Source organism: Apostichopus japonicus, chromosome 23 (genome assembly GCF_037975245.1).
Source record: "Apostichopus japonicus isolate 1M-3 chromosome 23, ASM3797524v1, whole genome shotgun sequence".
Classification (NCBI taxonomy): domain Eukaryota; kingdom Metazoa; phylum Echinodermata; class Holothuroidea; order Aspidochirotida; family Stichopodidae; genus Apostichopus; species Apostichopus japonicus.
This window is the reverse complement of record NC_092583.1, coordinates 11,819,333-11,832,850: the sequence shown is the minus strand read 5'-3', so window position 1 is coordinate 11,832,850 and position 13,518 is coordinate 11,819,333. Positions and strand designations below refer to the sequence as shown.

The 13,518-nt window shown below is 38.7% G+C and overlaps 1 protein-coding gene across 6 annotated transcripts in view; it reads left to right on the top strand.

Annotated features, from left to right (window-relative positions):
* Positions 1-13,518, top strand: part of LOC139964502 (uncharacterized) — a 141,244-nt gene that overhangs the window by 42,842 nt on the left and 84,884 nt on the right. For all 6 annotated transcript variants that reach the window (XM_071966102.1, XM_071966100.1, XM_071966098.1 and 3 more), the window contains exons 3-4: positions 11,590-12,149; positions 12,620-12,688. In XM_071966102.1, the coding sequence (XP_071822203.1) occupies positions 11,590-12,149; positions 12,620-12,688 (629 nt within the window). The remainder of the gene's footprint in view (positions 1-11,589; positions 12,150-12,619; positions 12,689-13,518) is intronic.

The window sequence follows — 13,518 nt, the reverse complement described above, 5'->3', positions numbered from 1 at the left end:
CTAGGTATTTTAACTTTTGACATATGTCGATACGTCGAGTTGAATAACCCCCGGAAGGTCCCTGTTTCATGATTTTAAGCTTATTATTACAACCTGGCTGGGTCTCGTTAAAAGAAGCTCATTTAGTCTAATTACTGTGCGTATTGTTTAATTGAAAGGTGGAAGAAAACAAAAGGTAAATAAGTAATGAGAACATGACAGGGAAGTTACAAATAACATTAAAGGGTCTTAAGACTCGCGCAAAAAGAAATGTCTAATGCCGATAATCTGACCTAGTTTCTAATGAGGTCTAACAGAAGTGTTTGACACCATCATCGATCCCAGAAAATACACACACACAGCTTGCTACCATCGGTAATAAGACACTAGTGTACAGTCAATACATACAGCTGCAGTCAATACCCACAGCACAGTGTACAAACGATACAGCGATGGACATCTCAGGTCCAGCTCAAGATAACAAGGTATCAGATTTCATTACTGTCTGCATTTTGTAGCGACACGAACAAAACGTCACTTGCATGCAACGGAAAGTTAACTAAGATGGCAGCACATAGTTTGGGGCGAGTCTTCCTTTAAAAAGAACAAAGAAATATTCTAAGGCTAGAACGAAGTTGAACAAGTTACTGCAGAGTTACAAGCCCTGTGCCGTTGTTCATCTAGCCCGAAGCTGGTCTCGTTGGGAGGTGGCTTACGGGGTGTGAAAGTAAGAGGGGGGGGTGGGCGGGTTGGGTTGGGTCCAGCCAGAAGCCACAGTACCCCTCGTACTGTGCAAAGCTGAGATAGACCAGATCACATCCCAGTTTCACTTGATACAACCTAGAAAGAAAGAGAATTAATATTTTATTTTATTTTTTATATATCTGTGGAATCTATAATTTATCTACTAACAGTAATTAAATTGCAAATAACTGCTCCCCATTACTACCATATATGAGCACTGTATCGTACACCAGTGGAGGTATGATATCAGTACAAGTGTGTAAAGTATTTCCACGATAAACACTGTGTTTGCTGAATAGACCGATTTGTTTGCATTTCAAGATCGGTTCATTAGGGTTCAAGTACCAAGTTTGGTTTTAAATTTCACACATTTATTTATAGAGATGGAGGGAAAAGTAAACACCTTTTAATGCCTTCACTTACCTTGACTATTGGCATATAGCCTATCACCAAACACTCTTTTATGTATAATTTGGTGAACTGGCAAGGCAGTTTTCCAGAATAAAAAAAAAACCCTTGTGGTTAAATAGCCCCAAGTGTATATTGTTACCAAGTTTTTTTGGCAGGTCCCAGTTTTGAGGGTGGAAGGCCTCTGTCATTTTTCTGCGGAAAGGTGACCACATTTTTGATTAAAACTATCTCTGACTGACCCACATGACTTTTTTGCAGACTTGCAGAAATTCTTTAGGCCATGTCTTCAAGAGCTGTTCCATGGGAGACAGATTGGTAAACAGCTAGCCTGGATGGAGGGTTTTGGTTTATATTTAGAAGGTCATGTGGTTTTGAAACTTTGCAATACCACCTGGCATTCAAGAAAACTCTGATTTTCTACTACAGAAATTTGCTCCGCAGTAAACATTCATGTATATATACTGTTTGATATTACCTATGCTGTAGCCGAGTGGATAAAGGCGGTGGTATTTGAAGCAATGAGGCTTAGCAATCGAGTGGTTCCTGGTTCGATACCCGGTCTGGTCATAGTATGACCGTGGGATTTTCATCCAAGAGCAATCTACGATTCTCCCATATGAAATGACAATCTCAATTGACAAGATTCCAAATTTGAGTTGAAATGTTGAATTGGAAGCCACCTGATGTGTAAGTTGTAATCCATAAGCCCTTGTGGGTTTCTCCCACATTTGTGGTCGCTTAAGCGTCGTAAAAAAAAAACTGCTGACTATTATTATTATGATTATGATATTAAACTGACGAAGGAAAAATGGCCAAAAAGTAGGTAATTTGTGATTCACTCATCTTGTGAGATTAACTGCTAGAACAGAAGAAAGATCTTAGGTGTGGAAGCAGTGGTCAGCTTACTTTGTAATTTTTGTCAATTTTGGTACAGCACAAAAATATGAAATATATCTTAGTTTGTCCTGTGTTTGAGTGATACTTGTAGGGACCCAGACGCAGGCGTGAATTAGGAGTCAGGAGTCAGACAAATGTGGAGTGGTACTGAAAATGTCACCTATGTCAGTACCATGCCCTCCCACGTGACAATCATTGTTGTAGATATTATTGTTTGCCCCCCCCATTCCACTGACCGAATCCCCGGGGTTCGAGTCTCATAATTCTGACTTGGTATGTTTTTGGTAACTTGCGGACCAAAAATCTGGGATGGGAAAGATTTTGATAAGACGGAAACTTACACGTTGAAGATAATATGTACTGTACATGTATATGTCTTTTCTAATTGTTTGCTTTGAGACTATACAGCATGTTTCTATGACAACAGCCATCATATCCAGCTATATCATGGTGTGCAGTTTTTCTTCAGGAACCAACTAAACTGATGGATTTATGCTCCCAGCACGGAAATAAAAGCACATTCCTGAGAGTTGTAATGTTGAAATGTGTGACATGACAAGCAAATGCATGTTTTATTCATTTTAGGACTCAAAGATCAAACTGATTAAAGTCACAATTCATTCTCTCTCTCCCCCTTTTTCACCTTTAATATATCCCAAGGTTATGACTAATATTTAAGTTGTAGGGTGAAGATTTGGGCAGAACGAATAAACAAAACTCTCACATCTATGGTAACAGTTAATTTTGTAAAATAGCTTCTGTATAAAGTTATGTGTGATAACAACAAAAGGTCAAAAGAGGGGAGTTGATATTAAGTAGGATTTCCATAAATATCTGTGTAACTTTTGACATCTTCTATTTATGATAGACTACATTGTCATTTGAGTCTGCAACTGTGATCAGACATTACAAAATGGCTTCCGGGCAAACTTGTGCTCCAAAAGTAGTCAGGGTTGACTCTGTCATTTGTTGCCATTTTGTTCATATTATCAAAGATTATGTTGTGAGACTGCAGTCGTGAAAAGTGGCCTCAAGGTACAGTACATGTCCACATTACAGTAGTTAAAGCAACTTTTTGCATTTCGTCGCCGTTTTCCCACCCTTTTGACATGGCCATTAAGTTTGTTTACAAGTATTCATCACAAAACAGCAAGCTAAGATATCAGTCTACATAATAAATAAATAAATAAATAAATAGATATAAAAAAGCTCACCCCCCCTAAAAAAACCATGCTGAAATTGAAATGTTTTGAGGCCCCTGTAGATTGTGAGGCCCTAAGCTGTAGCTTGATTAGCTTATTTGGCTAAATCCATCAATGTTCCAGCCATGTATGCTCAGAAATAGTTAGGGTTGGCCTTGCAGTTCTTCGACCTTTGATTAGAACTGAAAATGATAAATCTGGTAGACTACATTGTATCGCACGAGGCTGCAAGAATGATGAGATATTCGATTTTGGCAAAGTCCTAAAAATCCTACTAGCCTAGTGGTGGGTGTATACGTTGAGGCCTGCCTCCAGCTAGTTAATCCTGCTAAGGTTTTACTGTCCCATTACAAGGACTGACTTCCATGAGTCATTGCGGTTTTATGTGTGGCAAGTTAAGAAAAAAAGGAAGAAAAAAAAACTAGAACTCAGCCACTGTTTATTCATATTGCCAAGGATGTAAATGTCTGTGTTATGACCTGGATGTGCCATAAATTTCCTATATTTAAAGCGTGGGTGACGGAGACATTGTCAAGAATACAGAAATATGGATTTAAATATATCAATAGAATAGTCATACTTATACCCAGGAGTAATAAATCTTCGATAAAAGTCACTGGCTAAGAGAGTCATTGTATCAAAGGAAATAAATATGGAACTGGAGAAAGGCGAGGGAAAGGAAAAGAGGATGGAGGGGGTGGGGGGGGGGAGATATCTGTCAGTTTATTGACTGGGCTCCTTCAGAGGGTGAAATGAATTTTTGTGAGTACTTGTCCCTTGTCTACAGACATATACATTCACTTGTTCAAAGTTGTAAAAGATAAGTAAAATGATAACAGAAAACTGACTGGGACATAATAAAAGCAAAAAAAGAAATGAATTGAGTGAAAGAAATTTGTGGGTAGAATAGGATTTGAACCAGTGACTTCAGATATCTTAGCTTTCCATGGAGCCCTTAGTGGTGATCCTTACTTGCGAAGCCACTCCTATATTGCCTTTTATTCATGGTGCTATCAAGGATAGATGATATATCTTCCTGCATCTAGTCAAATTTAAAAAAATTAGCATATAGTCAGTTCAGGCACGTAGCGACGAATTTGACAAGGGAGGGGTGAAGCTTGTAGGCAAAGTATCTAAGCGTAGCACCACCATGAGTTGGCGCGAAGCGTTTAAGAAAATTTTGGCCGAAAATGCCTCCCAGATCGCTGGAAATGGCACTTCCCAGGCCTTGTTAGTTGCATCTAAGCATTTTCTTTTTTGAAATTACTAGCGATATCATAAGAAAATACAAAAAATATGCTCAAGGGCGGTCACCTGCCTATGCGCCTGAGTCAGTTGTAGGTCTACACCAGGGTTGTCCAACCTACGGCCCGCGGGCCACAGTCCGGCCCGCCGCAGGGTTGCGTCCGGCCCGCCAGAGATGCTCTACGGTGCGAAATTTTAGTGAGCAGATTTATTGATAACAATTTGAAGTTATATAATCAATCATTCGAACCTTCTGGGTCCAAAAAACTGCATACAGGTCAGTTTGTGTGAGACTCTTTCAGCGGGGGGGGGGGGGGGGCAGCTGGACTTTATTCATCTGTTCTATCAGGAAGGAAAATAAATCAGTAGGCTCCGCGCGCAGCGCTCACATTTTGTTGCCTTGGGCTTCGGGCAAAAAATCGAAAAATCGAGCGTAGGGTTCATGCGGCCCCCTCCTTCATCATAATCATTCCATGTGGCCCTCCTCTGCAAAAGGTTGGACAACCCTGGTCTACACTTTACACATTTATGCAAAAGTGTGTTTGTCAAAACGAGAGGTTGGGTGGGAAGGGGGGGGCAGAGGATGGGAGGGGGGTTGGGGAGAGAAGGTGAAGTATAAATTTATTTACATCCCCCTTGCTACTTTTTGTTGTTGCTGTTTGGTTATAATGAGCTTGGTGGATAATATCAAAGTGTCTCTGTAAAGAGGAGACATGTACGAGGTGGAGAGAGGTGAAGTAAATATTAAAGTCCAGCAATAATAATCATAAAAATAATAAATTAGACTTATATGGCGCCACCAACTCTTGGCTGTATCATCTCTCATAGCAGGGACTAGTTTATGCAGTGTTCAAAGTTTGTGTAGCACTTTTCGAAGGTTGTAACTTTCTTTCTCTGGCATATGAATACTATACAGTTTCTGTGTAGTAAACTGCTATGTAAACATTTTTATACACTTGTACAGTTTGCATAGCATTTTGTGATGTGAGACCGGATAAAATTATTCTTTGCATAATCCCCTGTATTTCCTCTGTAAACTATTACAAACCCTCAAATTCTGCATATTTCAATTTAATATCCTTTTAGGTGGGTGGGGTTCCTTTTAGCATGTCAGCTGTAGCCCAGCCAACTCTTTTAAACGTTTTGTATTGGTCTCATAGTATTGCTATACTCCACTTGTGAGGATTCTCAAAAGTTATTCTTGACACTTCAAAGGATCAATTGATCAAACCGACTTTTTAGTACTGTCAGGGTGCAGATCGATAATTAGGGCTACTAAGCCAGTTTTCTTTGGACGAGACTTTGGAAAGCGATCGAGGACCGCTCAAGTGAAACGACTGTATTGATCTAGCCGTTGTTCTGCATTTGACCTACAGTGTCATCCCATTGACCGGCAATCAATGAAATGGCACCAAGATCAAGGCTCTCTGGATTCAGTGACTGGGAGAGTGAAAAAGTTTTTGCTTGAATGGAGCCAAACCATACCATGGTATAGATGACACTTTTAGTATGAATAAAGAACAGGATTGACTCCCACCCCCCCCCGTTCCCCAGGGAAACCGAACAGACCTATTTCAGACTTTTTTTGTGTCTTCCCACATGTTCTTTTTCACCGCTTGAAATTTAAGACCTTTCAGTATGATGTAATAAACTATTGCCTTTTCAGACTATATATATAACTTGCCAAACTGTTGACTGTGTTTCCATGGTAACGTAGAAGATTGGGATCCAAATGTGGGTAGAGAAATGTCACCCTTGTGATTTCTAAAAACACTTCCAGAAACAATCTGTAATATGGCGTGGTGGATTTGATTTTGTCATGCTTTGTAAGAGCCAGGAAATCACTATTTTTTTTTATTAATGTATAATGGTTATTAAACAGAGGTGGACCATCATGTTTTTGGACATGGTTCCTTTGTCCAAGGAAATTTGGTTCGCCTTCTTTTTAAAATGTTTGTAATTTTTGTTTGAAATCCTAAACTTTGAAGGCACTATTTGATGTTTTACACATATGCCTTGTAGCTCTCTCTTTAATCACTTATCTTAATTTTGTCCAGTAGTAGGCCCACCTTCCCACTGGTACATCCCAGGGACCATGACACAGGTTTGAGATTGGTGGGGGAGGGGGTGGAAAGGGTTGTTCGGGGGGGGAGAGAGGGTTGGTGGCGGTGGGTAGCAGGAATCAGGCCAATGTTCCATGGTGTTTGAAACTGGCCGTCACATGCCCATGTGAAAATGATGTTTGTGAAACTTATTGATGGTGGAGGGGGGTGGAGAGGAGGGATGGGAGAGGGGAGAGAAGGGGGAGGGGGCATGGCTCTCTGTACCCCTGTCGTAGTCCTTCACCTAAATTAATCTTTTACTTAACAAAATTTCAAAGTAATGTAACCCATGTAAACACACAGAATTTTCAAGTTTCTTTTTCTGTTTCGTTTCTTTAAATAAGTTGCTACGAAGAAAAGAGAATTTTTAAACCGTGTGTGTGTGTTTTCATTGTTATTTATAGCAGCTTTAGCTTTAATTCTAACCAATCAGTGACCCATCCACTGTTTGACCCATCCACATTTCTGCAAATAAATTCAAACTCCTGTGATCGAATAATACCTCAACGCGAAATAGGCAAACGGCCTTGCAATCTGATCTTTTCGTCGATCATGAACCAGATTTCCAGTCCAGTTAGACAGTCACGCACATACCCGATATACTTGCATGGACAGGTGTATATATATACAGTAGACTTGCTCAAAGTTTGTTTCTTAAACATCAATTGGTCTTTTTCTGACATCTACATTGCCATTGATTCATGTACGGTCATGCAATTGGTGTAATGTGAAACTTCCTCAAAGGAAACAATCGAAGGTAATTATCAGCTCCCCAAGTACTGTGAACAAAGGCAAACGATTGTTTTAATTGCCTCTGCAAGAAAAGAAAAAAAGAATAGACGTCAGCTCCGTCCTGTCGATCTGTATTTTCTTTTCTTACTCTCTTTAATCGTCGTCGTTGGGATAGATGTATAGTCTGCTGATAACCAAAGAGTAGATGAGCCGGGCAGTTTTTTCCATTCCCCATTAAAGATTTTTTTTTTAAAGTTAAATTTTAGCATCAAAGCAAGAAACGGAGAAGAAAAATAGACATTTAAAACTATTCTTTGGGTGTATATTACTACAATAAGTATCCATAATGACTTTCACAGTAAAAAGGTAAAACATACATTTTGTGGGGGGGGGGGAGTTGGGGGAAGGTTGGGGGAGGTATTTTACTTCTATTACCTATATATAATATTTTGGAAGAAAAGCAAACACATTTATTATTTATATTTATATTAGTTGGTGGTGATTCCTATTAGAGCCACTTCTATGCTGGGGGCGCCAGTCAGAAGGGGGGGGGGGCTCCAGTCAGAAGCCACATCACCTTGGGTACCATGTTACTGGTGATCATGCCCTAGTTTCAGTTTTTTTTTACCTATACCTTCCTTTAATAATGAGGAATTTTTTACAAATATTTAGTAATTTGTCCTGAATGTTTACCACAAATTGTCTCCAGTTCCAAGCTGATGCAGTAGTAGTATCAGGCATATTCTTAAACCTTTCTAAATAAGATTGATGCCTCCTTCCCCCTTGAGAATTCTAAGGGGCCCTATAAATATTCCAATTTCCACAAGAGAGTTATTATTCTGATCTATAAGACTTTTTTTGGCAGATAAATTTGTACCTTTCTGTCAGGAACATGGTCACTTCTTGTCAGTCTCTGACAACCAGACATAGACAATTAGTTTATCTTCTAGGGGCATAACTTTGAGTGATGGATGGGCATGCAAAGATCTCTGAGGCTATGAAATACCAAACTGTCATCACTTTTAGTCCTGACATGGATGTGTTTTTCAGGTCATTTTAAAATTAGTTATACATAGTTTAGCAGTTCGAGAAAAATGCAAAAAAACTGCAAAAAAAAGAAGAAAAAAGACGGAAAAGAAGGGTAAAAATAGTTAGCGTTCTGTTCCACATTGTGACGATTGCATGTTTCATTGCACATATGGGATCGTTACCATGGTTACACTAAAAAGTACATTTCTAAATTGATTTGTGATCTGGAGAGCGTTACCACATTCATCAAACTCTCGATTCAGATCATGTTCTTTCGTGTTCAAGAGTTCTCACACGATCTGTGGGATCGCTTCATCCAATTTGGCATCACATGATCTCGAGCCCTCTCCATGTGGGAACTATTTTGAGTGGAAAACAATGTCGTCGTCGAAAACAAAAGTCCTCCGGTTTTTGAGCGAATTCTACAAATCGAATTTTTGTAATCATTCGAGGGACCCTCCATACAGGATGGCTTCTTCTTGTTGTCATAATTTGTACTCTATACATAAGATAAAAGGAACCAAGTGTCAGATTTTTTATCTTAAAGCTATGACTATAAACTTAACGTAATGTAATCTTTTGTGATATTAAAAACATTTGCTCATCTGTCACTTCCTCAATACAAAAGCTGTTGGAAGTTTTTATTTCTCACCGAGAGGTCAGTTGCGTTGTCATCAGAGATGTAAATAGTCTAAAATGCTTCCTACTGTTTAAATTGCTGTCGAAGTACCTCAATTAGCATGTACCTAGTTTTACCAGAACTGTTGTCAAGATGAAAATGTCTTTTAATATGGAAGGGTTATTCGATCACCACAGATCTTGCCTGGTGATATGTATACATATATGTATAGAGTAGTTAGTGTGTTAGTGTAAGATCTTGAGATAGGTATAGTATATATACAAATGAGGGGTTGGGAGGGGGGTGGGGGAGGGAAATGAATTATTAGGCTGTGATTTTGGTTGGGTGCATGCTGTCTTGGTCAAGTGAACAATGATTACAACAGGGTTGGATGCAACAGGACCTCAGGGTAAATGAGCTTTACCCTCTACCAAATGAATAAATGAATAAATTACAGCTTTTAATGGTTAGTGGTGATCTCTAGCACTGGCAATAGTCAGAATGTTCTCAAAGCATGCAACCAAGGATCATTGAAGTCACTGGTTTGAAACACAGTGCAGTCCCCCCCTCCATCCAAAGAAATCCTTTGGTGGGCCCCTAGATCCCACATTACAGAGCTTTGTGCTCTCCACTCAAGGCACCAGCTTGAATTACCCGCATCCTATATGCCCCCCCCCCCCCAAAATGTTACTTGCATTTGTCCCACATCCCCACCCCACTTCCAATTGGTTGGAGATTGCAACTGAATCTGATTCCCCACCCCGATTTGTTCCCTTCCTCTACCACACATGTATATATGTACAAACGGTTACATCTCTATGTTCCAACGTCTCTATGTTCCGACGTCTCTATGTTCCGACGTCTCTATGTTCCGACAAATTGGTCCCAAAAAATTGGGTCCCAAAAAAGTTTGGTCCAAAAAATGGGGTCCAAAAAAAAATTGGGTCACAAAAAAGTTTGGTCCAAAAAAATGGGGTCCAAAAAAAAATTGGGTCCCAAAAAAGTTTGGTCCAAAAAATTGGGTCCGAAAAAAAATTGGGTCACAAATGGGGTCCGACTAAAATTTGGTCAAAAAAAATAGAGTCCAAACAATTTGTCGGAACATAGAGACGTCGGAACATAGAGACGTCGGAACATAGAGACGTCGGAACATAGAGACGTCGGAAAAAAGAGACGTCGGAACATAGGGATGTCACCGTACAAACACATCATAAGCTACTACCAGTTTTGATTATAAATCTTTGCAATTTTCTGTGTTTGTCATATATGTGGGAAATTTTTGAAGACGATCAAACGAGTTGTTGGTATTTAGGAAGTAGTTATTACAATAGAATTATCAATTCAAGGTCTGTAGGTTTATTTCCCACAAGTTGTTGGCTAGCAGCAGCAACTTCAAGTAGCACGGTTTTTTCTGATCAGTCTAAAAGAGTCCATTCAGGGTTTCATCTTCAGCAGCTCAAATATTTTATTTAGCTTCAAACCTAGTTTGGTATTGTGAGCAATAGATATGCTGTTGCGGTTAGAAGGGAGCTCTTTTACTGCATGACATGTCTTAAATGTCAAATGAAATAGATTGCACTTTGATAAACTATGCAAATTCAAGTTCAACTTGATTAAGTTAGCCATGCGTTCACAGTCGGAAGTTGTAACCAATCAGATGATAGAATAAAATGTGTTTAGAATTATATGCACATGTGCAATTTAAAAAATCTTCAGATTTGTTAAAACAGACCACAAAAAAAGAGAAAAAAAAGAGAAAAAAAGGAAAAAAAAAAAGAAGAAAAAAAGAAATATTTTGAAATAATTAAGGTTTTTTATTGTCTGTCTCAGTTCTGATATAATTATCTTTCTCTGTAAATGTTGCTGTCAGTTTCAAAGTTTTGCAAAACCACTGAAAGATGTGTCCTTTGTTGTATAAAGGGATATAGACGGAGAATATGACTCAAGTCTTCTTTTTGCCTCCTGGGATTTAATATAATTACCACATAAAAACCTGGCATATGGAGGGTTTACACTAAAGGACACCTGTGGCTATCACACATGTGAAAGTTTTAATAATCATGTTTTATAGTAGGTAGACTGTCCAGACATCATATGTTTTCATTATTGGTAGGATGTATCTAGGAATCAAGATTGAAATGATAAAACAGCACAAACCACAGTCTTCCTACCAAATGTTTTTGCGACAATCGTTTCCCTTTTTTGCCATTTTTCCAGGGAACTTAGATGGATTAACGATATGACTCATAATGCCCCAGTTGATTTTCTAGTAAAATTTTGATACTGTTTTGATACAAATGGTTTCAACATTTAACAATATTCTTTACAGTCTAAACCAGTTTTATAGTAGAATGTAGAGGACAAAGACAGAATGAATTTAATTCAAATTTTCAGATTTGCTGTTTGTGTAAAATTGACAATATTACAAAAAAAGTTTAAATTACTTTTTTAAATCAAGAGGGATCGTTGTTAATTATTCTCCTCGTTACAGCCATTTTGGTCGATTTTATTTTTGGCAAACATTCCTTAGTATCATCATTTACATTATTATTTGAGTAAATATATCCTCCGTCCTGCTTTGAACCGTATTGACGGTAATTAAACAAAGTTCCCCTTCTTTTCATTTCAGACTCTTACTCGATGGACATTCTCCAAACGATAGGGTTCCCATTAGCGGAGGGCATCAGCTTCGCCACGGGCATCCAGGGGCCGTCGTTCAAATTCCAGGGGCAATATATCGTGGGCCGCATGGCCAACACCCTCTTCCCCGAGGCGTTCAGCCTGTACTATCCAGACTTTTCAATACAAGTGACATTAAAGCCCGCCACCAGGCACGTGGGGCCAGTGTTTGCAGTCACTGATTACCTGCAGGGCATCATCATAATGGGTATTAACATCACCGAGGTGAACTCTCACTACAACAGAATCTCGCTGTTTCTAACGGACTATAAATTCAACGACGTCACGCAAGAGGTGGCAGCGTTCATCGTCCCTGCCCTCAAAGACAAATGGACGCAGTTTGCGTTCAGCGTGAAACACAACGTTGTCAGGTTCTACTTCAACTGTTCTGGAATTTACGATACACAAGTATTCTACAAGCACCTGGGTTGGCACCTCACGGTACCTTCCAATGGCGCCATCTTGGTTGGTTACCTTGGTTACGCAAAGCAACCAGATATTCGTTATCAGGTGCGAAGACAAATTCATTCTGTCAAATTTTCTCTGTAGTTATAATTTTGTCAATTAAATGGACAAAATGGAACTATTTTTTTGTAGAAATATTTTCCCCAGTGGATAACTGATTGAAATATGATGAAGAAAAACAGGACATTTTCAGTTGAATTGCTCTGAGCTACATCACTTACTCTGTTGTTGCCATGCAGATTCATTTACAAAATGTATCCAAATTTGAAAACACACCCAGAAAAATTGTTTGCAAAATGCAAAGTTTTGACTAAAGATGCAGAAAATATTGTGCAATTGTTCTATAAAGCAATCAACCCTCAGCTACCAGAAAATCCTTTCAATAACATAATGTAAAGTGCACCAAGTAAAACATAATATCGTTGTTTTCTGCTGCAAAATGATTTTTTTTTGTCAATCTCATGTCAGTAACTGTATTTTGTTTTCTTCCTTTTGTTTTGGTTTGACGAATCTAGGGTTTAATTCAAGAGATTTTGATCACCAACCGAGCCTCTGCAGCGGAAGAGTACTGTCCAAGTTTTGAGGTATGTTATTGTACAGGTAAAATGTATGTTAGTAAAGTAAAGCCTAACCATTTGGAAGATGGAAATCTTGGTCAGGCCAACTAAAAAAGAAAAGAATGAAAAAAAAATACTATTGCAAGAAATTAAAAAACTAGCTGTGGAGGAATGTCATTGTTAACTAGGAAAGTTTTTGTGATTATGTAATCCCTGCCACAATCATAAATCGACATCAGGCTGTACAATTAGCCTGCATAGCTTCTTAACACCATTAGGCTCTTTGTGCAAATACTGTGTGGAAATATGTTCATGGCTACAGTGTAGTTAATCATACAGCATTCACACAAAGACCCTCATACAAGAAAATATATGTGGCAGGCATTGCAGAGTAATTGGTAGAGGTAATTTTACGACCGAGGCAAGTCGATTACGTAATCTCAAGAAACTTTGCCATGATAGCATGCTATAGTTGAGGGCCAATACAGCAGACCTTTAAAAGTGACGTTTGAAGTAAATACGATGGTTTTTATCACGAAAGTTTGAAACTGTAAGACAATAATAATATGGAAGGAACAAACACAATCATGAAAGTATCAGACATTAAAATTATAATTATATCCAATGAAATTACTTGATTTTATAGAAGGAACATACTGCAGCTTTAATCTCTTTAAAATGAGATTGTCAGCTTTATTGCCTCGGCGCCTACTAAATAGCATTTGAATTTATTAAAGATTTCAAAGATAGGAATGTTTTAGCATGGTTTTGAATGGTGGGATTACTGGAAAATATGACCCCTCCACCCCCCCCCCCCCAAGAAAAGAAAGAAAGTTGAAAAAGGAAAAATTTGCATT